The sequence below is a fragment of the Oenanthe melanoleuca genome, chromosome 6, assembly GCF_029582105.1.
Source record: "Oenanthe melanoleuca isolate GR-GAL-2019-014 chromosome 6, OMel1.0, whole genome shotgun sequence".
NCBI classification, from domain to species: Eukaryota; Metazoa; Chordata; class Aves; order Passeriformes; family Muscicapidae; genus Oenanthe; species Oenanthe melanoleuca.
The window spans coordinates 5,572,291-5,594,997 of NC_079340.1; the positions used below are offsets into that span (position 1 = coordinate 5,572,291).

At 40.9% G+C, this 22,707-nt stretch overlaps 1 protein-coding gene across 4 annotated transcripts in view; it reads left to right on the top strand.

Annotated features, from left to right (window-relative positions):
- The first annotated feature begins 18,819 nt into the window (after positions 1-18,819).
- Positions 18,820-22,707, top strand: part of JMJD1C (jumonji domain containing 1C) — a 162,825-nt gene continuing 158,937 nt past the window's right edge. For 3 of the 4 annotated variants that reach the window (XM_056495416.1, XM_056495412.1, XM_056495411.1), the window contains exon 1: positions 18,881-19,250. In XM_056495416.1, the coding sequence (XP_056351391.1) occupies positions 19,110-19,250 (141 nt within the window). In that variant the 5' untranslated portion in view covers positions 18,881-19,109. Of the gene's footprint in view, positions 19,251-22,707 lie in introns of all 4 variants that reach the window. The other variant, XM_056495410.1, reaches the window with a different exon arrangement.

Consider the following 22,707-nt stretch of genomic DNA (forward strand, 5'->3'; position numbering starts at 1 on the left):
CTCTAGTAGTAAGAGGGGTGGTATACTCACCCCTTGCCTTGGTCTTTGTCCTGTACTCCCCATGTTCTCGCAATGCTATAGGATGTTTAGTAAGCCAAAACATCCGTGTCATATGCTCAGGTTGGCCTGCTGCCCCGGAGCATGCTGAGGGGTTAGATAAGGGTTCTGTCACCTAGGGCACCGGCTGGAGCACTGCCTTCTGAGCAGAGTTTGGGGCCAGCCTGCTCTCTGGGCTCCTGCACTCATCTGAAGCACTACGAGAAGGTGCTTCTCTTCTGTACTTACTGACAAGCACTCAGACCCAAAGACAGTTTAAGATCACGTCCTTAGGTGGGTGACACAAATTGCTACATGCAGTTAATCCAAAACTGCAGATGACCAGGAAGGATTAGTGCCTGTCTGTCTTGTTACTTTTGTTTCTTCCCCTATACATCTTTTTACCAGCTGTTGCCCAGGGCCGGCAGCACGAAAGACAGTCAACAGAGTAACCCAGTCCGGATACTCTTGCCAAGTTCGTGGTCTGGCAGGTTGAGACACACAGGAGAAGCTGATTGCTCCCTGATACCTTAGTTAATCCATTGCAATCTATCTCTGCATATTAGTTTTACACTTCGTGCAGAGCTGTTTGCACGCATAAAAGAACAATACTTTGCTGAGACTGACTGCTTTATTGTTTCTCAGAAGACTATGTATGAACTGGAGGAAGATCTGCCCAAGCTTTCACTGAAAACATTCCATTTTACTCTTCTGAATTCAAGAGGTGTAACAGAGCAATATCCAAAGTGATGGATGTCAATGCTACTGAACATGCCACACAGCAGCTAAGGTAGGGAAAGAGTAGATTACAGTTTCAGCATCATTCACGCTGCCTCTCACAGTACCGCATGCCAATGTCAGTGTCACACCCGATAAAAGAAATTAGTTCTTTAATGTATCTTTAAGTGGGGATTATACAGTTTCTCTGCCTACCATACAGAAATAAGAAAGAGCTTAATCTGTGTAAACTTCTGTTTTATTCAGATGAGAGGTGTCAGGTAAATGCAGGATGATTTCTGTTCCACAGGCAAGCACCAGAAATCCTCACTACTTACCTCTAACCACTAAAACCCAGCCATGGGCATCTTCACCCCCCTGCAGCCTTCAAACACACCACACAGAGTCAAAAGGCCAAAAGGAGGGAAAGAAAGAGGGTAAATAAAGAATTGTTGAACATTTAAACAATGACATTGTTTGAAAACTGTTATTATAGTTGCATACTGTGAAATTTGAAGTCTGAAATGGGAAAGTAGACAGTGTTAAAAAAAAAAAAAAAAAGTATTTTTAACCATGCAGACATTCTTACAAACCATACTGCCCATGTTGGGCATCTCCTCATACTGACCTTTGTAGGGGGTTACTGATGCAGGATGAGGTAGAGAGGAATGTGTTTGTGAACAGTTTAAAGTACAACAGTCATCAATCTTACTTTTGAAACAGGCCTAACCTGAAAACATTCTTCCTTTCATTCAATGAAAGGACAAATCCAAACCACTGCTTCTGTGCTCTTTGAATAACAAACGTCTCCAATGGTAGACTGTGGAGAGGAAATTCACACATCGAAGTATTTGTTATACAAATTACCTGGCAGAGATTAGATTTCAGGCTCCAGTTCTGTAAACTGCTGCCTGCCTGATGTTCCACTGAAGTTTGTAGCATTCCAGTCCATTTAGAGCAAGCTGAAGGATGAGAGCTCTAGTTCAAAGCATGTGAAATTAAGTATACAATGCATTTCTTTAATGCAAGCAATTATGTTTGGTATGAGCTCAGAGAACTATTCCAGGAAAAGACTGATACCCTTTTTTACTGTCTGAGATGGTATATACAATATTTCCATAGCTGCATAATTTATTTTATATTGAATATGTTTATACAAAATAAAAAGTGCTTTTTTCTCTAAGAGACATTTATTTTTCTTGCATTTGCTACCATGGCAATACTAACTCTATTAGAAAGCTAAATTTACATTTAAAGAGACATTTTTTTAAAGGGTAAAGGCAGATGGCTCCTGAGAGTAATTTATCTTTCTCAGAAGATTACACTTAATTTCATGGAATGTTTTGAGACTTAATTTAGTGCAACAAGCTGGGTGGTGGTTGCTGGGCCCTCAGCAGACAGGCACAGAGATGCTCCATAAACTTCCCTGTATCCTAGTTCACATATAATGCTAATTGGTGCTCCTGCATGGCAGAAACACACAGAGCAGCAGCATAGCGATTAAATACATGCCATGTACTTACTCAAACTTGGCTTGTCTTACTCATATGTCTGTCTATTTCTGTGTAAGGAAGAGACTTAACACCCCTTCCAAAAGCCACTTAATGTAGTTAGAAGTTGCTTTAAATAGTTTTAACAGTGTTTGGAAATTAATTTGTAAAGGCCTCCTAACTTTGTCCATATAATACAATGTATGTATGCAAATATCAATGTTTAGCTTTCACCTTTTGCTAAGGTAAACAAACATTTTAATCACATTGCAGCTGTGCAATCAGTGGATGATCAACATTTAGGAAGACACAAGCTAGTCTGTGACAGAGGGATTCAGTTCCCTGCGTTACAAGGATACGCTCTCTAAAGACAGCACCACTTGCACCACATATGTCAAAAATACACATAGGTTGATCACAGGGATGGGTTTTTCTTGGCTTCACTCTTTTCTATTCATCTATCCTAGATGAATCTCAAATGTAGAATAATTTGGAAAAGATAGAGATTTCTTTCAGTCATAAGTCATACTGCACACATTTGTAATTTTGAGACCAGAGCACAGAACAGATGATGCCAGTTTATCTGTTAAAACAGCAGTACAGAATAGGTGAAGATGACTATTTCATAGACTACTCTAAGCTGATGTTATTAACATAACCGATTATTAATACAGTTGAAATGTATGGTTTATACTATCTAAAAGTATTAAACTCTTCATCTACCTTTCCTATGCATGAAGCAACAGTAAAGGTATGTTCTGATCTCCAGGAAAAAACGTCCTTCTGCCCTAATGGGGTTTAATTTGAAAGTAAGTGTTGGGCAATGCTATGGACATTTTAAGAAATCAAAGCAGCTGAAGCTTTTGCATGGAATTCTGGACATGTCACTTCTTGCTCACAGCTGTATTTCGGTCTCCCAGCACAATGTCTTGCTGAGGAACATGGCCAAGTTAGTTGGTGTCTAATACAAATGTGTCTTAAGTTTTTTTACTCCGGCACACAGACAGAATGCTAAGAGGCCATAAGTTTATTTATTTCAGAAATGCTTGTGTGAAATTTGTTAACATTCCAAATTAGGAATGTAAAGCACACAACTTAATGAAAAAACAAAGTTTTCAAATGGATGTTTCCAGTTTGTCTTTTTTTTTGTTTGTTTGTTTCTTTCATTTGGCAGGTTTAACCAGTATGTTTTCAGTTTTATTACAGTCTGACATTCCTTTTAAAGCTCTTGATTCAATTTGAATAAGTGAAAGCCTTAGGTTTTGAATTATTTCTTTCCCTCATGTTCACAGATATACCTGCAAATGCAAAACCTGAAAAACAAACTGCAATATGATGTTAAATTCATGGTTTAAGGCATTTCTTGATGTCAGTTTCCTGATTTTCAGGGCCCTTACCATTCAAGTTAGGACTGAATTTTAAGCAAAATAAAATTTGGAATTAAAAAGGCATCTAGGATGCATTGTAGGATGACTGCACTGTGTAGAGGGGAATCCTTGCAAGCAGAGAAGTTAGCAAATGCAGCAGGCCCAGAGACTGTTTTTTCAAGACTGTGAAAGAATGATGTCTAGCACTGTTAATTATGTGAGTTGTAGGTCAGGAAAAGCAGATAAGGCTGAGACAGAACACTGAACGCAATTCAGAACAGCCCTGTCAATATAAAGCCAAAGCATTTTCATCACTCCAGCATCTGCCTTTTTTGACTGCAGCAGTAAATTCAGACAGAATTCAATGAGTCTTTTAAGTACAAATATTAAAAGGGTATTCTACTTACTATTTTAAAGAAAATTCACCATGCTGTGAAAAGATTTATCATGCAACTGCTGACTAGTTTAATAATTTTTTAAAAGGTTGCAATGGGTTAAGTGCCTCCAGTTCTTTCTTACCAGAAACCTAAAAGCAGCCCATTAGGATTTTTTTTTCTTAAGGGAAACGTGATCTGAAGCAGAAGGGGAAAGTTCAGAACAACTCCATCTGAGACTTTCTCCTGGCAACACTTGTACGTCCATCCTACCTTATTGCTTCCATTTGGAGTTGAAAGTATAAAATGCAACCCCCACAAGGGCAAGCTGAGGCAACAGAGGAGCTCATTTCCACCTAAAGAGGCTCTCACAAGGCTGCTCTGGTGTACCTGTCACTTCCTTGCTTCTGTGTTCATAAGCTATTAACAGAAATGTCTGATATGTATTGCATGTGGACCTTCAAACATTACTCTGTAGATAAATGTAACCGTACCAATACATCCCACCTGGGCAGTCCAATGAACAGATTTATATGGTTATTTCTCTCATGTTCCCAAGTAGAGTGGCATTATAGCTTGTTTGAAAGCTGTACCTGGATGTTTCACTAAATATACACCTCCCTCATGAGAACAGACCCATTTTAAATTATGGGCTACACATAATCTGGCACCTGATGATCCACTCTCTGGTATTTAAAATCTGCATACAGAGATGGACACCAAAGCCATATTATTCCTTTCTGTCTGGGTAGCATCATCTCAGCTATAGTCTATCACTACTTGTGGTGCATCACATTTAATAATTATAGCAATCTGTTGGAGATTGCTTTTAAATATCCTTTCTGCTTTTGATGTTTCTGATCCCTATGGAAAGCTTATGTTATTCTACAGTCTGCCGACTGTGCTCATGTGCACACCAGCTGCATTTTATCAGGGAACAATAACTGCCTTTTGAACCAGCTGATAGATTTTACTTAAAGTGAAGAGGCGATATACCGTCTTTGGCACCACTTAGAATGTTGTTCAGCACAGTATCTATTTGCAGAATGTCATAGTGTCCAGATAAGCAGTGCATGTTCAACACTGTGACCACCAAAGAGGTTGGAAAAAAGAAAATCAGAAACAGAAAGGACCCGAAGTTTTTCTGCTGCATAAGGATCACCCCCTGTCATTTGGACAGATGTCTTGTCCTACCTATTCCTGAAGCCTTTGAACAACAATTACACGTCTTTTCATAACTATGTTTCATAGTCCTTCATTATCTTACTGGAAGCTTTTCCTTGTATCAAAGTTAAGCTGAGTCAAGGAGTATCCAGAAGTTTTTATCCTGCCTCCCCTAAGTATGGAAGGAAAAGTGTTAATTTCCTTTGCAGCAACTTAAAAAAAAAAAAAAAAAAAAAAAAATGCAGTACTTAAGTTATCAGATCTTCTTCGAATAAAGAATTCCTTATGGGGTTTTTTTCTAGTCCTTTTGACACCTTTTCTAACCCAACTTTTTTGAAATGCAAAGTCCAAACTCATACACAGAGCTTGAGAGGAGCGTAATCAGCACCAAGAGCTGAAGAACTACATTGTACATTATCCAGCAACTCAAAAGACTGTCAGCAAAAGACACTGGGCTATCAGGTTTCCTTTTCTTCTTTCCCACACTCTCAGGGCAGCACAGCCTGATTAGCTGGGAGAAATACCCAGAAACCTGTGAGGCGGGATGGCAGTTCCTATGTACATACCCAAGTTAGCTTTTAGCCAGCTGACCTCACTATGCCCTGCTTTCTCATTCCAATACAGGTCTTGTCAAAAGTACTGACCAACAAATGCATTTAAAGAAGCTGTTTTATTAAACAATATCCTGATTTGTTTTTCCCTTGGAGCTATGCTTTCTGTCTTCTCATTACTTGGGTTCCTTCTTCCCCCAAGAAGTGTCATCTCTCTGCATTCTCCCCTGAACTGGGGAAAAGGTCTCTCTAGATTTTAAAATTGGAAAGGAATATCAAGTAATTTCATCTGACTTAAACCCAATCCACAGAATCATTAATTCATGCATTGTGTCAGATAATCTTTGTTTCCCAGAAGCAGTGCTGCTGACAAAGGATATTGATTTGAAGGCATCAGAGCAATGAATTTTTTTAAAATTTTTGTCAGTAAATTTTTTTCCCCTCTAAAAAACTAGGCCCATGGTTTTAAACTTTGAATTTGCCTTTAGTTTCCATTTTAGGTTCTCGCTATGCTTTAAGTGATAGATTAGAGACGTCTTTCACACTCATTAGGTCTCCACAAGGATTTATGCATGCATAAGTCACATTTCAATCTCTTGATAAATTAAACTGCAAATTTCTTTGAATTTTTTTTAGTCCCTAAATGCTTTATGGTAGATTTCTGGCTCTAACCCCAAATTTATCCAGCATTTTCATATACCGAACTTCGTTACGAAATTTCTGTTAACTTTACGAACTTTCTATTCAAGTGGCGTAATAAATCTGCCATCCTCTTTTGTTCTCATTAACAGAGAAAACAAAATGTTCTTGGATGTTCATATTCATCTGTTTGTCCTCTAATCCAGGTACCTTCCTTGCACACTGCTTCTCAAACTCCTGGCTACCAGTCCGAAAGTTTTGTTGATGTCTGTTTTTGGAGTGGTTACCCAACACAGGAAAAATTATTTTTCTTTCAAAGAGCCCAGGTTAAACACTTCCACAGGATGCTATTCTCCCTTACTGGAAGTTGAGTTAGCACAAGGTTTCCCAAAACTTTTCAGGCAAAGGGGAAGTGGGGTAGACCCCAAAGGCATAGCTGGATAGGAGCACCCATGGCTCCTCACTCCAGCAAGTACAAGGACAACTCCTGCTATGCCAGCTGACTGCTCTCCCCTCCTCTCCACCTTTGACAAAGCACCCCAGGCTTGTCCTGAGGTGCAAAATCAAAGCATGTTTGTATTATATATATCACAAACATATACAGTGTGTAGTAGACCAACAGCAACAGGATCAACAGCCCTTATATGGTATTGAACTTACAATTTGCCAGGCTTCTAGAGGCAACATTCATTTCCACCCTGCAAGAAACAAGTACTTGCTTCTTGCTATGCAGAGTGACTCAAGTCAGCACTGAAGAAAAGAAGGATTACATAGAAAGAAAAGCTAGCACTTCTCTTTGCTTTCTTGTTTAAAATTGCCAAAACCAGCAACAACAAAACGTCTCTCTTGGTCCACAGGTCCCTACACAGAAACTACTTGTTTCTGCCTCAAAAAGATTTTTCCCGTGTTCTGTAGCAAGGAAGTTGCCCTTTAGTTTTCTCCTCTGTTACTTAAGTAGAACATTGCCAGCTAATAGAATATATTTCTATGTAGTCTGGTGTCCCTAGAATACAAATGCAAGTTGTTTAATACATTGGCAATAACTGTCAAAGGTCTGAAGCCTCTCTGGGGAGCAGCAGGAAGTTTGCACATGAATTTTGTGCACTGTTAGAAATCCCTATCAGTGTGTATTACTACCCACTCAGAAGGCAGCCTGAAGAAGTCTCTCATACTCAAAACTGCCACCTTTGCTTTCCAAATAGCTGTGTATTTCTTAAGAAAGTTGATTCTGAAAAAAGGAGCACAGTCTTTCAACCTTTTTAGAGAGTCTGGATGCTGAATGTTTAATAGACTGGTATAGCATAGCTGGACTATAGCAGTAGAAAGTAATGGAGGCAGGAAAAACAGTAGGCAGAACTTCTGGTTTGACAGGCAAAAATACACTGTGTCTGCAGTTGCTCTGAGCTGGTAGCCTGCAGGAGGTTAGGTTTTGTAATTTGGGGTCATCTTTTTAAGATATGGTCAAATAATGACTATTTGCAAGTTGCTACTTCTGCAACTTAGTAATGCCAAAACAAAGTTCTGGGAACATCATTTTGATTAAAGGTGAAAAGATAAAAGGGAGAGGGAAAGTAAAGGACCAAAAGAAGAAGATATCTTCAGTTACTTTAATTTTGCCTCACTTCAGCTACTTCTAATATTTAAGCTAACAAGTATTTTGGTCTCATACTCTGAAAGTAGGATCAGTATCTAGAAAGGGTGGCACAGTGCTCCTGCTGGGACCTAGTAGGTTCTTGGTTTAGGGCTCAACAGCAAGAGCAAGCCCATCTTCACTCACTGAAAGAAGACAGGACTTCTGTGACCACTACAGTGTGTTCATAGTGCATGGAACCACCTGCACATACCTTACTAAAATTTCTTCATCAGGTTTTGTATTATGAGCATTTTTAAATATTAAAAATCTGCACACACTAAAGCAGATTGTTCCTTTGGATTCTTGCATATCATCCTACAAAATAGTATGGGACAGGATCAGGTACTTTCCAATATAGATAAAAATTCAAAAATACTAATTTCTGAGCAGAAGCTTCAGATTCAAAAGTCATATGCAATGGGAAAATAATGATACAAAATATGAATTAATGCTGGGAACAACAGCAATGCATTTACCTGCAATTTCTGGGGGCTAAGAACATCTTTCTCCACAAATCCTTTCCAAAACTTTTTCCTGATTCAGTCATGTTAACTATCAATGGTGCTTCAGCTACAGAGTATATGCTTTTCTAAGTTTTACCTGTAATTAGGACTTACCTCAATGGGAAAAACATCCCCCTAATTTATATTCTAGAGTATTTTATTTACTGAACACAGAAGAGTTTTCTGTTGGCTGAACTTCAGCCAACTGGGCAAGAAGAACCAATTTCTACTTCTACCTTTTGCAGGAAGCACTACAGGAGCAACATCAAGGATACAAAGGAGGTCCAGCACTTCTGGGATGGAAATCCATGAAGATAACCTTAGGGAGATGAAAGATGGAGAACTGGATTCCTTTGGTGCCACAAAATCAAAAACAAATGTGTCATATGTACCTGGTACTAATCAGGGTGTTATTTATACAAATAACAGTGGTTGCTAGAATCTTTTCAAAGGCAAAATAGAGGAGCTATCTTTTTGCAGGGGTGCCTGGGGAAAGGACAAGAAGCAATGAACACAAGCTGAAATACATGAAATTCCATTTGAATTTAAGAAAATACTTCTTCCGCTATGATAGATTGTCTAGAGAGACTCAAGTCTCCACCTTTGAAGAAATATTTAAAACTTGGCTGGACATGCCCTGAGGATCCTGCTGTAGGTAGCCCAGCTCTGAGCAGGTAGGGATTAGACTAGACAGTGTCCAGAGGTTCCTTCCAGCCTTTACTTGTTCGTGACTCCAAGACAACCTTCTCATTCAATTAAATGACACAGCAACAGCCAAACATAATCTACTGCTCTTAAATCCAAGATGACATGCAAGTCCGTTCTTATCACTATGCTTATATAGGTTTATGCCTTTTCAGATTGTCATTATAAGATGCAATGTTTGATTACAATTCTTGCAGTAAGGGCAGACTTAAATCAATTCCCTTTATAGGGCCAATTTTTAATGTAGCCTGAACAAATGTGACAGACCCTGGAACACTTCTGATGAGAAGTGTAAATTAATCAAAGAAGTTACTGGCTGAGTAGAAAATTTGTGATAGTTTTAATTGGGATAACAGTGCCAGGTAAAATATGAAAGTACCACTACTTGATCAGCACAGAATCAGTAACATAATTTGTTTACACCCTGTGACAGACAACACTATGAAATATTAACACTTAATCTTTACCAAAGAGATAAATATTCTTAAAAAATAGCTATAACTGAATTGCAGAACACTGTTAACACTAATTTGTTAGCCTTTCCTGGAGCACAAAATCAACAAGACAGGCAGCTGGAATACAGGAAAGAAACCTGAGTGTCAGTTTTAAGCCAACTGGCAGATGATTTGCTGGCAGGAAGAAAGAAGTAACATCACATAAAAATATTAATCAGACAAGTTTGTTAAAGAGTGCTTACCATGTGATAAGCACTGTTACTGTTTTGGACAAAACTGTCAATCAATTATACTTGGTAAGATATAAGAGAAATACTATAGTTGCATTAAGAAAATGCAAAGAAATTTGGATAGCAGAGTAGCAAGTAAAGCTGAGAAAGGATGTTACAGAAATTTCAATAAGAAAATGTGACTAGTTTGGGTTTTTTTCTAAGCCATTAAGAGCTTTCCTTTCTACCTCAGTTTCAGAAAGGCCCAACCATCTTCCTGTTAATATTTTTTCTTCCCCAGACAAGCATAAGGAATACTGCCACGTTCCCCATCTAGCACACACTTTAATGGTAGCTGAAATCAGCTGCTTCTTACCTCAACTTTAGACCTCTCCTAAGGCCCAAAGTCTCCTAATTGCTTTTTATTGTGCATATTGTAGAGCAGCACTGTAAACCATTTCCTTACCATAACCATCACCTGTTTTAATTATGTCAGGATAAGCAATACCAACATCCAAGTAATTTCATGTTGCTGTGACAGGTGTTAATCAGAGTGCTGCAACCTCCCCAAAGAAACATCTTGAAAAAGACCTTGAGGGCACAGGTACGTCTGTGCTCCTGCCTAGCAATTTCGAGGGGGCAATGCAGAAGGAGGGATGGAGTCCTCGTTTGGAGTTCCATAGAGAGTCTTTATTACACCTCTGCTGTAAAGGGGTCCAGGGATAAAATAAGACTCAGAGAGGTCAGGAGGAGCAAGGGTTTATATAGGGATGGAGAGAGGGTGGTACAAAGGCAGGACAAGGGGAAGGGCCAATGGGCTGCATTTAATCTGCATAAAGTAGCAAAGTATGTTGGCAAACCCCTCTTGCCACAACAACAGAGGTTATCACCTAGAGACCTTCCTTCCAGGGGAGGATGACAAGAGTCCTGTTGAGGAGACCCACTGGCCTTCACAGTTTCAGTCCCAAGATGCTGTTTAACAGGAGCCCCTGCTTTTGAAGAGGGCACCACCCCAAAACATAGAGAAGCTAGGGGTTCAGAAGGGAGGAAGCATCCTGCATTGCAGCAGCAGTACACAGCTTAATAGTTTATTTTAAAAAATACATAAGAAGTTTTAAAGTAAACATGAAGAAATTACTGTTAATAAGATTAGAAAACTTCTGTTCCAAATACTTCAATGCACTTTATGTGAGGTGCTATAAAGACCTTTAAAAACTCAGGAGGCAGAAGACTCCAGCCAGAGTTGTACACCTTTTTTTGTTTTTTCTTCCCTTCTTTTATCTTTGCTACACAATGGCCTAGTGATCTCCAGTAAGGAAAATAACTCAACTTATCTTCTAGTTAATTCAAAGAAGATCTGTAAGTTTATTTCGGTGTTGAATATATCCTACTCTTTTTATCAGTAACAGTATCTACTCATAAAATGAGCTACTTAAACACCTTTCATCTAACACAGAAATTCCTCTACAGTATTCTGGGAAACTTTAGCACATCTTAAAACTGAGATAGAAGTCTGATATAAAAGCAATAACTGCTTTCACATAGGTATTTATATTTTCAGGGATTTTCAGGATATCTGCTAACCTTCAAAGGCCACTAATTGGAAAATACACAGAAATAGCAACTGCTAAACACTTAGCAATAGGTAAAAATACTCATTCACTAAATAATCCACAAAGCTGGTGCTACAGGAGCCCATGTGAGAGAAGTCTACATTTCTATACACTCAGTTTTCTTTCTAGTTAATACTACCCCAGCAGCAAAACATGTCTTACTGATTGGCTTTTTTACAGCTTAGGTGTGAGTGGGGAAGAAGCACCACTGGAAGTGAAGGTTCATGGGAAGGTGATTAATTAATTTTAACGGTGATTGGTTTCAGGTTTTATGTGTGAGTGATTGACAGGAGAAAGGCACATTGTAGCTAAGAGCAATATAAGGTAAGTTAGGCCCTTTCAGGAGGACCATCAGCACTGCTGAAGCTGCTTAGGCTCTGAGTAACATCTTACATGTTTTGGCCAAGACACTGGAGTTTAGTAACACCTTTAAATTCCCTTACGGGAGTTGAATGGGCTGTCTTGTGTTTGCAAAGGGAACACATGATTGTCATTATAGGGCTAGGAAGAAAAAAAAAGCAACATCATCCCTTTGCTGTACAAAATCCTGTCTTGGTGTGGGTAAGAGATCTCTTGTCTCAATGGGGAGCAAAAATAAAAATATTGGAGTCATGGAGATTCTCGATACCTTGATAGTTAATTGCTAGTCAAAAGAATCCTTAATAAGAAGGATGGCCTTCTTTGTTACCAGATAGGGGAGGATAGGCCAAGCAGCCTGCAGATGGCATAAGTCACAGACTAATCAAGGTTGGATGGTCTGTTTGATAGCTAGAATTTAACATCACGAGTAAAAAATTTTTTAAAAATAAGTTTATACTTTCTAGTTATCATAATAGTAATACTAATCATGGTGCCTTGTTTCCTCCAATACATTCTACAAATAATTAGTAAAATTATTCAGAGAATCTATGTAGTTCAAAGAGGAGGGGGAGATGTTGGAGAGCAAAAAAGAGAGGTCTCTCTGAGTTGCTCAGAGAGGGATCAAAATACAGAGTTTGAATTAAAGCCTTTAGAGAAATTAAAATACATTAAGCCACACAGGCATGAAATAGAGGTGTAAGCTTTAATTTTAAGTAAGTAGAAATATTATTAAGTTGCATAAATATGAAGGAGAGGTACAAATCTTAGTTTTAATAAGTAAAAATGTTTCAAGTGTCTTAGAGAGCAAAAGCCTTAGAATCTAGTATAAAAAACAAGCTTCAATGCAACTCAAAAACATAGTCTAGCCATAATAAAAATATAGTAAGAATATTGCTTACATTCTTCAAATAAAACAGACTATATGAGCAAACTATACGTAAGGATTAACACCACTTTCGTACAATAAAATTAAAATTCTAATAAGTTTAAAAAAATACTCCAGGTTCATGTTTTTAGCTCATTAGGTAATTTGTAAATAAAAATCCATGTATTGGAATGAGAGTACTTGCTCTCTCTTCCTCCACCATCACCACTACCACCACATGAAAGAAGAACAAGTAGAAAAGAACAGAAGAAAGATCAGGGAACATCTGCCTCTTGAGACTCTGTACCAGGCCACAGCTTCTGCCTCTGCTCAAGACTGTACCAAGCTGCAGCTTGTATACCAGAAAGTTTTTAACGCAGACTTTAACACTTTGGACTCGTTGTCTTTTGAAACTGATGTGCCTTTACAATAAACAACTTTACAGCAACCAGCAACTGCTCTGCTCTTTTGAAAACCTAAATCCGTGACAATCTCGTCACTCAATCTCTTCTGGTACTTTGTTCTGTAGGTGGATCCCCTCAACTAAATAAAGATTTGTTCTCAGCTCATGCTCTATCTTCTGGGCATTACAATGTATGTTGTGGGAAAGCTGTTATGGGCTGACCAATATGCCTAAAAGCTGGCATCAGCAGCAAGATGAAAAGCAGGAAAGAAACTTGAGTGGAAAACTGACATTGCTAGAATGGCCACAAAAATGTTACACCACTGCTGCTGTGCATCATCCTTGCTGTTAAATCTTGCCACCTGGGCTGAGTGAGCAGTAGAAGTGGCATCTTCCATCTGTGCCTTGAAGAAACTGAGAGCATTTTCCTTCAAACAAGTTGTTTTAGATGGAGACATTATGTGATAAGGCCAAAGCAGGGCTGTGCAGTTTTGCCTTAGGAATTAAGTCCTTAAGTATTCAAGGAAAGGTGGAGACTGAGAGCCTTGCTATCTCTATTTCCCCACCTTATGGATTTTATCTCTATAGGGTGTAAACCCATCAGGAGTAGGAGGGACTGTTTGATATCAAGGTCTAGAGCTGGTCTAATGAGACTTTACCCTCAGGCTGCACTTAAATACTTACTGAAGAAAACAGTGGCAACTGTTGAAGATGGTGCCATCCCCAGTTGGAGGGAGGTAGCCAACCCCAAGGCAGGGTCAAGGGGTGAGCACATCTCAGCAGCTCCAGGTCTCAGTAGAACCCTCCCCTGCAGCTTCATTGGGCTGAGCTGGCCAACTGTGTATTTAAAGCAGATATGAGTTTGCTGACTCAGGTGTAAGGCAGTGGTTAAGGGTGGCAGGAAATGGGGGCCAAGAGTTGTATAGGTTGATATCTTAAGATGTCAGCAAACTTCTAAGGGACAGAATGTATTGATGGCAATGTTTATTCAATTTGTTCAACCATTTTTTGGTGTTATAAGCTGGAACAGAAAGAAATGTTGAAACTGGAATATGATATATTCATCTGTTCTAGGCTATAAATTGACTGAAACATCACATGAAGGCTCAATAATGCTCCTTGCTGTTGTCAGCATTGGTGGAGTGGCACCCTGTGACTTACAATGTTTTCTTTTGCAGATATGGTTGGAGTGATTCACAAATATAATAAACTTAAATCTTCATCCTTTGTGTGCTGTAGCAACAACCAGGATGGTATTAAAGAAGTCCTGAGGATGATACCCGGACACAGTGGGGTGTTATATTCACCTGCAGAGTAAATATAGCAGTAAAATTGCAGCCTTTTTTGCAAATGCAAAAGCCAAGACACAGGGAAATATTAGGAGTGGTCAGTTGCCAAACCCAGATGGAGAGTAACTGTAGGTAGTTGGAGATGTGATAAATCACCATACAGGATTTTAGTGGTAGAGCTTGGGAGGTAATGCCACAAACCACAACTTTTACGCACCTTTGTACCTCCCAGTGTTTAATGCATCTATGTTAAACAGCGTCTTCAAAGAATCGTAGTTTCCCACTGATTCTATGTCCCTTTCAGTGTTCAAGGACTGCCTCACTACTCAAATAATTGTGCTTTCAAGGAGGATGCATTAAGAAAAGCCCATGGACTCTCTGTAGAAGATAAGACAATCAGAAATCAAAAGTTGGTTTAATACTAGAAATCAATGATGTTTGATGAAATTTTTTTTCTCTTGGCTATGAATTTTAAAGTTACAAAACTCTTAAACCAACCTGTTAAACATAGATTCCTAATTTTCTGCTCCTGAACACTGGAAAATATTAAATGTGACTAATGGTTTGAAAGCAAAACCAGTGCAAGACTCCAAGTCAGAAATACAATCTAATAGGAGAAGAAGAAAAGAAAAATAAAATACATGCAATAGTACAAAAGAAAAAACACTGACAGTGTCAGATTACAACCTGACATTGCACTGTTTAGGGTGGTGGTAGCAGTCCAGATAAAGAGGTCTTGTTTGAAGTAGTGATCCTGTAGAAAGGTCTGGTAGCTCTCATCCTCTAGAAACCAGTGGGTAAGGGCTACCTTGGTGTTCCAAATCTCAGTTTTTATCAAGGTAGGAAATGTTTGGCTCCTCCCCCTGGGTGGAGCATCTGACAATGGGATGATGTAATTTTATCAGTCATGCAGTGGGATTCAATGGTCCATTAACAGAAGATATTTTCCTGGAGGAAGGATGGGTCATGGAAAAGATAAAGAACATTGCCCCATCTGGTTTTTAACAGATGGCCCATTACCAGAGGATATCTCCCATAGAGATAAGAATCACTGCCCCACTTGGTTTCAGCAGATGGTGATAGAATACATAGTTTTGGGCACATCTTTACATTGTAACCTTGGAAGTGACTTTCCAAATTTCCAAGGAATTATGAATTCAGAGGAAACAGACGCTCCATCCCAAGGCAAGGTAAGATAGATCTAGAAGTATATATTTTAGAAATAATTAGTTCATTGCTAGTTCTGCTTAAGAGTTGTGATGCTGACGAGTCATTTTGTCTTTCTCAATTTTCTTTCCTGTAAAATGGAAATAAGAATTTCTAAAAGTCGCATTTATCTGCATGGAATGGGTGCAATTACTACTAGTACAGGCTGTGCTGCATTTCAATCTGGAAGTTAGAAAAAGCTCTCGTAAATATCTCAATTTTGCACCTAACTAATGTGTATAGTTGCAGGGAGTAAGAGGTGGGTTTGTCCACAGTCAATTTCCCAACCGAAACTCTCCTTCCCTGGGGTTCAGCCTAGAGAACTTTTGCTTTATTTTTTTGTGGACTTCTACAGTCTGAAAGTGTCAGCTCTATTTTGTTGTTGCCTATGGGCATCTGGCTCTGAATGTTGCTCGTAAGCTCCAAGAGGATGATTGCTCTGGTCTTGTCAGAGTAATCTACAATAATCTTATGCCACCTTCTTTAGAAGATGCATGACGTAATATCCCTAATCCTTTCAGTCCTGTGAATTTTGGTCCTTTGACTTTTCAGTTCAAATATTCCTTAATATTTATTGAAGAAATAAGGGAGGTGTTGCATAGAAAGGGGAGTTAATATATTGGTTTGATGCTTGCAAAGGCTTTTGAAAAAAGAAGAAATCCTAGTGGAGGTGATATGGCAGACTGTTTAAAAAGTTAGTGTCTAAGCTGTTTTCAGGCCTTGGGCCACAGCACCATGACTTTGTTTTGTTGAAGACAGAAGTTCTGAGTTGATTTATCCATATCCTGAGCATTTAGTGCTCTCCCAATTTCTACCACTTCACATGTAAACAAGGAGAGAAGGAAGCAGCAAAGAAGAAATTAATAAGTGAAGAGAGGCCAAGAAATAAGTTGCTGGAGGTGGAAAATATTCATCACCTGTGGATCTTGTATGCTGATCCACCTGAACATAGTAATTTTGACCTTCCTAAAGCACCTATGGGTTAAAAAAGTTGCTACAAGATGACTAAGTGAAAGAGCGAAGAGCTGAGGTGTGAGTTTCTGGGGAGTGAAGCTGCCCTGCAATATGTCAAGGCTTTCCCTTGAGCTGTCTCCTCCTGGTCTAGCTCAGTAGTGTTGTGGGGAGCAGGGCAAAGTCCTGCCCATCTGACTTGGCGTCTGGGAACTGACAGTTAAGCATGGGAATTGCCACCTCAATGTTTATGTTACTTGATCATACTGATATTTTCAGGTGATTAACAACTATAAAATGGTTCTGCATTGAACAATAGCCTTTAGCGAATTCTAATCGATACTAAAACATTATTCTGATGTCAGTGCCTTGGTATGAATTTTTGGAACAAATTAAAAATATTTGATTCTTAATAGTTTGGTATTCTGTGATAAATTCACAAGTTCAGTCTACTAGAAGCATGTAAATTGACTTTTTTTGGGGTATATTTTATGTTTTGTTGCACATTAATGTAATTTAATTGTGGAGTTCAGTAATATCTCAAATTACTCTCTGATTAAACAGGAGGGAACAAATATAAGAATTTTGATATGATTAATGTTTATTTAGTCAGTTTGGTAACTTCTTTTTATACCCTTTACAGATAACTGCCCTGTACTTAGATAATTTTTGTTCTTTCTGCAAGAATGCACTACACTTTTGTTGTAGCATTACCTTGGAACATGAATGAAGATCTCATTAACCTCAAATACACTATAGTTGCCTCTGCAGTTTCTAAAAAGCACACTTCCATCCATTCCAGCCTGGGATGCCTGACATCTGTAGGTTCTAGTATAAATATAATGTCTTGTAAATTATTCTAATCCTGTGAACAAACTTATCATTGTGAATGATGATTTGATTTCTTTTTTGTTTGTTTGTTTTCTGTTAATTAACTTATACCAGAAGTTATTTGCTCTTCTAAAATATACAGGAATGTGGGAAGTTGGCGCTCTTGATTTATGGCTTTCACCTCATAATCTTATTTTCAAAAATGCAGTATTCAAATTTGCTTTTAGTGCTAGATGGAAGATCATTAACCTGCAGTCTTGAGGGCAAGCATACCAGTAAAGTCAGGCAGAAGTTTAGGAAAACTACACCTCCAGATAACGTGAACGAAAAACTCTTAAAATGCAAACGTGCCATTACCACAGCATGACTACGGGACCCATGGAAAGAACAACAAACGGATAGCAACTGCTACAGATCGTGGCTGCATGGCTTCCTCAGGAGTTGCAGCCCAAGCTCTCAGCTGAAGCCCCTGTGTGAATCTGAGCTGACTTCTTGGATATCCACTGTTTGCTGAAATCCAACAGAATTCAATAGCGTCTTCTAGCTCTGAAATGTTCTGTCTCTAAAAGTTCTGAGCGACTAAACTGACAATACATTCCCAGGGAGTTCTGTAGTCTTTGCAGTAGGGAAAGGAGGATGGGTAGGTGTCTTCGTTGAACTCCCCAACAAACTGACTTTAGGGGAGAAAGTACAGCAGATGGCAGACCCGGTCCTGGCTCTCCCAAACCCTGGAGGGCTGAGACATCAGCATCCTGGTGCCTGGCTCTCTGGATACCTTTGGCAGCCTGGGCTCTCACAGAATGGGTCAGGCTCGAAGGGACCACAGGTGGCCATCTGGTCCAACCTCCCTGCTTATCATGTCCTAGACGACATGGTACAGGGTTGTGTCCGGACAGTTCATGAGTATCTGCAGCGAGGGAGACTCTGCACCCTCTCTGGACAATCTGGTTCCGGTGTCATTTGCACGGTGAAGTTCTTTCTTCTTCTTCTGGTAGAGCTTCCAGTGCATCACAGCAACACCTTGCCTGTTGCTTCGTGTCCTATTGCCTGGTGCCGCCGGGAAGAGCATTGTTCCATCCTCCTGGTAACCCGCCTTCACACATTTGTATACGTTAATGAGCTCTCGAAGCTGTGCGCCTTAAGTAGGGTGTAGGCGAGCCTGCGGAGGACGGACAGCCGCTTCTCCCAACCAGGGAAAGTACCCAGGAGAGGCTGTGCCCGAACTCCCGTCCTGACACCAGACGCAGGGAGCGGGTACCCCGCCAGTGTCAAATCAACGCAGGGCTGCAGGTGAGGGTCGTGTTGCCCCGGCCGGGGCTGGGCAGGAGGCGACGGGAAGAGCCCCCGCGGGGTCCCGGTGCCACCCCAGCGGCCGCGGACTCTTTACCGCGCTACGGCCGCTGGCTCTGAGCTGCCTGGCGGAGGAAGACGTCGCGCGGCGTCCGTCTCCATGGCAGTAGAACTGCGTGGGCGGAGTGGTTGGGGCCGCAGCGCGGCGGGCGGGCGCGCGCGGGAGAGAGGGAGGGAGGAGGTGAGGGAAGGAGCGCGCACCCCCGGCCCGCCCCCGCCCCTCGCTGGGTGTTTGTGTCGGGCTGTGGCAGCGGCGGCCCCGCGGCCGAGGGGCTCTCACCCTCCCGCTGCTGTGAGCCCGACAGCCCCTCGCCCGTCCCCGCCCCACGCCCGCCATGCGCGGCCCCTAGAGCAGTGGGCTCGGCGGCTGGTGCGGTTTCTGCGCAGCGGCGGCAGCCATGGCGGTGGAGACGCGGCCGGAGCTGGTGGGGAAGCGGTTCCTGTGCCTCGGCGGCGAGGAGCCGCCGGAGAGCGGGCGCTGGCGGGCTGGGATCATCCGCGCCGTGTCCCAGCGGAACTCGCACAGCCCCGATCTGGCGGTAAGAGCCGGCTTGGGCCGGGCGGGGGGCGGCGGGCCCGGCGTGACACAGCCCCGCGCCCGGCCGGTCACGGTGACGTGGAGACGAGGGTCACGGCTGGCGCCAGGTGCGGCTCCTCGCGGCGTATGCGGCCGCTCCGTGCCCCGGCCGTGCAGCCGCAGTGAGAGAGGGCTGGTGCCTGGCCTGGGCACCGAGGGGCAATTAGGCTGCCTCTGGGCAGTAGGGGAGAATGCGGCTAATCTAGGGGAATGCAGAAACTGTCGCCGCGTAGCCCTGTTCGTCTGGGTCCAGCGCGCCGGTGAACGTCGTTATTAAAAGAATGTCACTGTTTCCCTTTCTTTCATGCCCGCTGTCACTGTTTTCCTAAGGGGTGTAGGAATGTGCGTGTAGGTTAGTGAAGGAGCCAGGATATGCTCTGTTGTGTTTAGACACACTCTCGGTATGGGGGGAAACACGGCCAGGATTTCCTTCGGTTGTATTCTGAATACATAATCTGTAAAATGGAGTTTTATTGTGCTCCTCGGACTTGGTCGTTATATTGTTCGTGAATTCAGCAGTCACAGGAGTGCTGTACTTGTCTCTTGCCATGTTTTTATGTTATTTTGTGCTTCTGAAAGCACATTTAAAAATATCACGTCTATGTAAATGGGCATTACGTAGGCTGAAAAAAGGAATCACCGGACTGCGTTTGGTAATCTGTATTGCTGCTGGCAAGGGGGAGGCGTTCACAGCCCGACACCGGTCGGGGTGTAATGTTGCCTTTTTTACAAACTCATCAGGTAAACAATTGTCTGGTATTAGAGATTATCGATTGCTTCGTTCGAGAAGTATGAATCACAGAATTAAGAACTCACGTTTTCGTTCGTTCCAGACTTCAAGCTTTGTTTCAAAAACAGAAAGTGGAGTTGAGATGCTACTTTTTGCTATATTCTGGGTTAGTTTTCTTGGTTTTGCTTTTTTTTTTTCTTTTTTCTTTTTCTTTTTTTTTTTTTTTTTTTTTTTTTTTTTTTGACATGTTGTTCCCATTCTCCAGCTATAATGGATTTTTTCCCATTTCCACCTGTAATTCAAGGAGCCCTTGAATTCAAGTTCATAATTCAAGTTCATGCCCTTCTTTATGAAATAGTTTGTGTTTTCAGCCTTTGGCTATATGTGAGAATCATCTAGAATGCTTCATTTTTAGAACCTATTGGATGTTATTCTTGCAGGGTAGTCTTTAGACTCTATAGACAGTTATGGAAACAATGAGTAAGGTTTAAGGAGGTATTTACTAACATTTACAAATCAGAGTCATAATTTGTAAACTCTCAGGGCAGAGCTGGCATAAAGGCATTTCAGGGGCTGTGTCTGTTATGTTAAATGAAAGATGCGTGCTGCAGATTGTAAAAACTTGCTCCTCTTCTTGACTTTGGTGTCTGTTTTTCTCTTCAGGTGCTGTTTTGTTACAATTCTTGATAATTTAAGGAAGAACTGTCATGTTACAGCTGGTTTCTAAGGCAGGATGACTAAGGGTATGCTTATGTGTTGTAGTGAAATACCATTTGGATAGATCCAAACTGCCTGAGAAGAAGGCGGATACTCCAGCTGCACTTCTGCACTTAGCCTAGGTGCAGTGCAGTGCTAACATGGTCATATTCCTTCTGGTGTTCAAGGTAGCTGCACAGTGCTGCATTATCCTATATAGATACACTCCTAGTCACGTATGAGTGCTGGAAGCCTGGGTGTGTTTTGAAAATAATTTCTGGTTTCAAGAGTCCCGCAGTAGTACTTAACTGTTGGAACATCATTGCCCTCTTTAAAGACCAGCATTTGGAGTTTGTGTTACATGTTCTCTGGCCTCAAAGCACAAAGAAGTGGATAGAGGGAAAAATGATAAGGTTTCTTTAAGCAACAGGTAGTTTTTGTACGTTGGACTCTTTCTGCATTTATAATTAACATTAACTTCTTGTTAGTTGATATTTACTATTGTGATTATCTTCCTCATCCTAAGCTCATCAAGGACAAGGACGTTTTTCTGTTAGCCCTGTTCTGTGTGTGCTATCCTAGCTGGAGTAACTGTTGCTCTTATCCTTCCATGGCTTTTGTTTAGAGGTGGCCATCCCTGTAAATAGTTCCAGACCCTTCTGCTCCCCGTCACTCAAGTGAAACGGTAATTCTTGTTGACAGTTTCATTGCTGCCCACAGGGTGCAGTATAAGAATGCTGAAATTGACTTCTTGTCAATTTTGTGTTTTCCTGATCCCACAAGAGTGGAATGGATGAACGAGAAATGCAGATGCTGCCCTGAATGACAGGACAGGAGAAGGGCAGAAGTGGGCATTTTCAATGTGAATTGCAACTGGCTGGAAGCGAGTATGCTCCTAATCTTGGCTTCTGAAGGAAGTACTATTTGCATTGACTTTGTGTCTTTTCTTCCTGAGTGTGAACCCCCAATCAATTTCATCCAGTTTAAGAACAGGGAGAGGTTTGAGGAAGGCTAATCTGTGAAAGTTGACATCTGATAGCCCTCTCCTCAAAAATCCTTAAAAGCAAGGAGGTCGTGGCATTTGATGTTCTCCTGGAAGTGAAGAGGCAATCTCCAGCTGGCCAGCCAGCATGCACTCAGCTTCAAACCAGCTACACCATATGCTGTCTTTCTTAGTACCAGTCAGAGATAGGTGATGGAACTGATGGAATGAGAAGGTGGATTTAAGGGCATGACGAAGAGCTGAGCATTACTGAAAGTGTGAGAGCAAGCTTCAGTGTGTGAGATGGGAATATATGGACAAATGGGGAGTTTTATGGGGTGCAGGAGCTCAAGGAGACATGGGCGAGCTTAGAGGCAGCAGATGTAATTAATGTTGAGTGGCCACAGGGCTTATAGGAGCAAATCGAGAGGAAACTGAGCTTCATTAGTTCTGCTGTAAACAGAAAATCATGAGGCTGGACGAGCTGGACCTGAAGGCTGGACTAGCTGGTCTCCACCTTTGAGCAAGGAAATTAAGAGGCCAGTTTTTGTATGCTAAATTTGTTTCATTATTGTATTTTTATACCTAAATTAATGATTATTTTGATAGTTGAAATTATTGTCCTGGTAGGAAAACATAGGAAAGAACTCAATTTTCTAGTATTTTCTTCCTGCTAGATCTTCTCTACTCCATGGAAGTATATTAAATAAGTCTATCCTTATACTTTTCATGACTGCAATATTGCTGATATGTAGTATCTTTTTTTACAATGTATTTGTCTACAAAGAAAGAGAAGACTATCAAAGTGTCTTCTCTCCCACTGCTTTATAGAAATTTTGCCTTATTCAGCTTTCCTATTAATTCGCCACTAGTAGGGAATATGGTAAGAACAGCTGGCACTGATTGTGAGTGCTGATGGTCTCCTGGAATATGAATGCTCTTGCCATTATGTGAGACCCTCCATGCCAGGATTTGGAAGCCATGCCTCTTTCTTAGTCATCCTGTAATGTT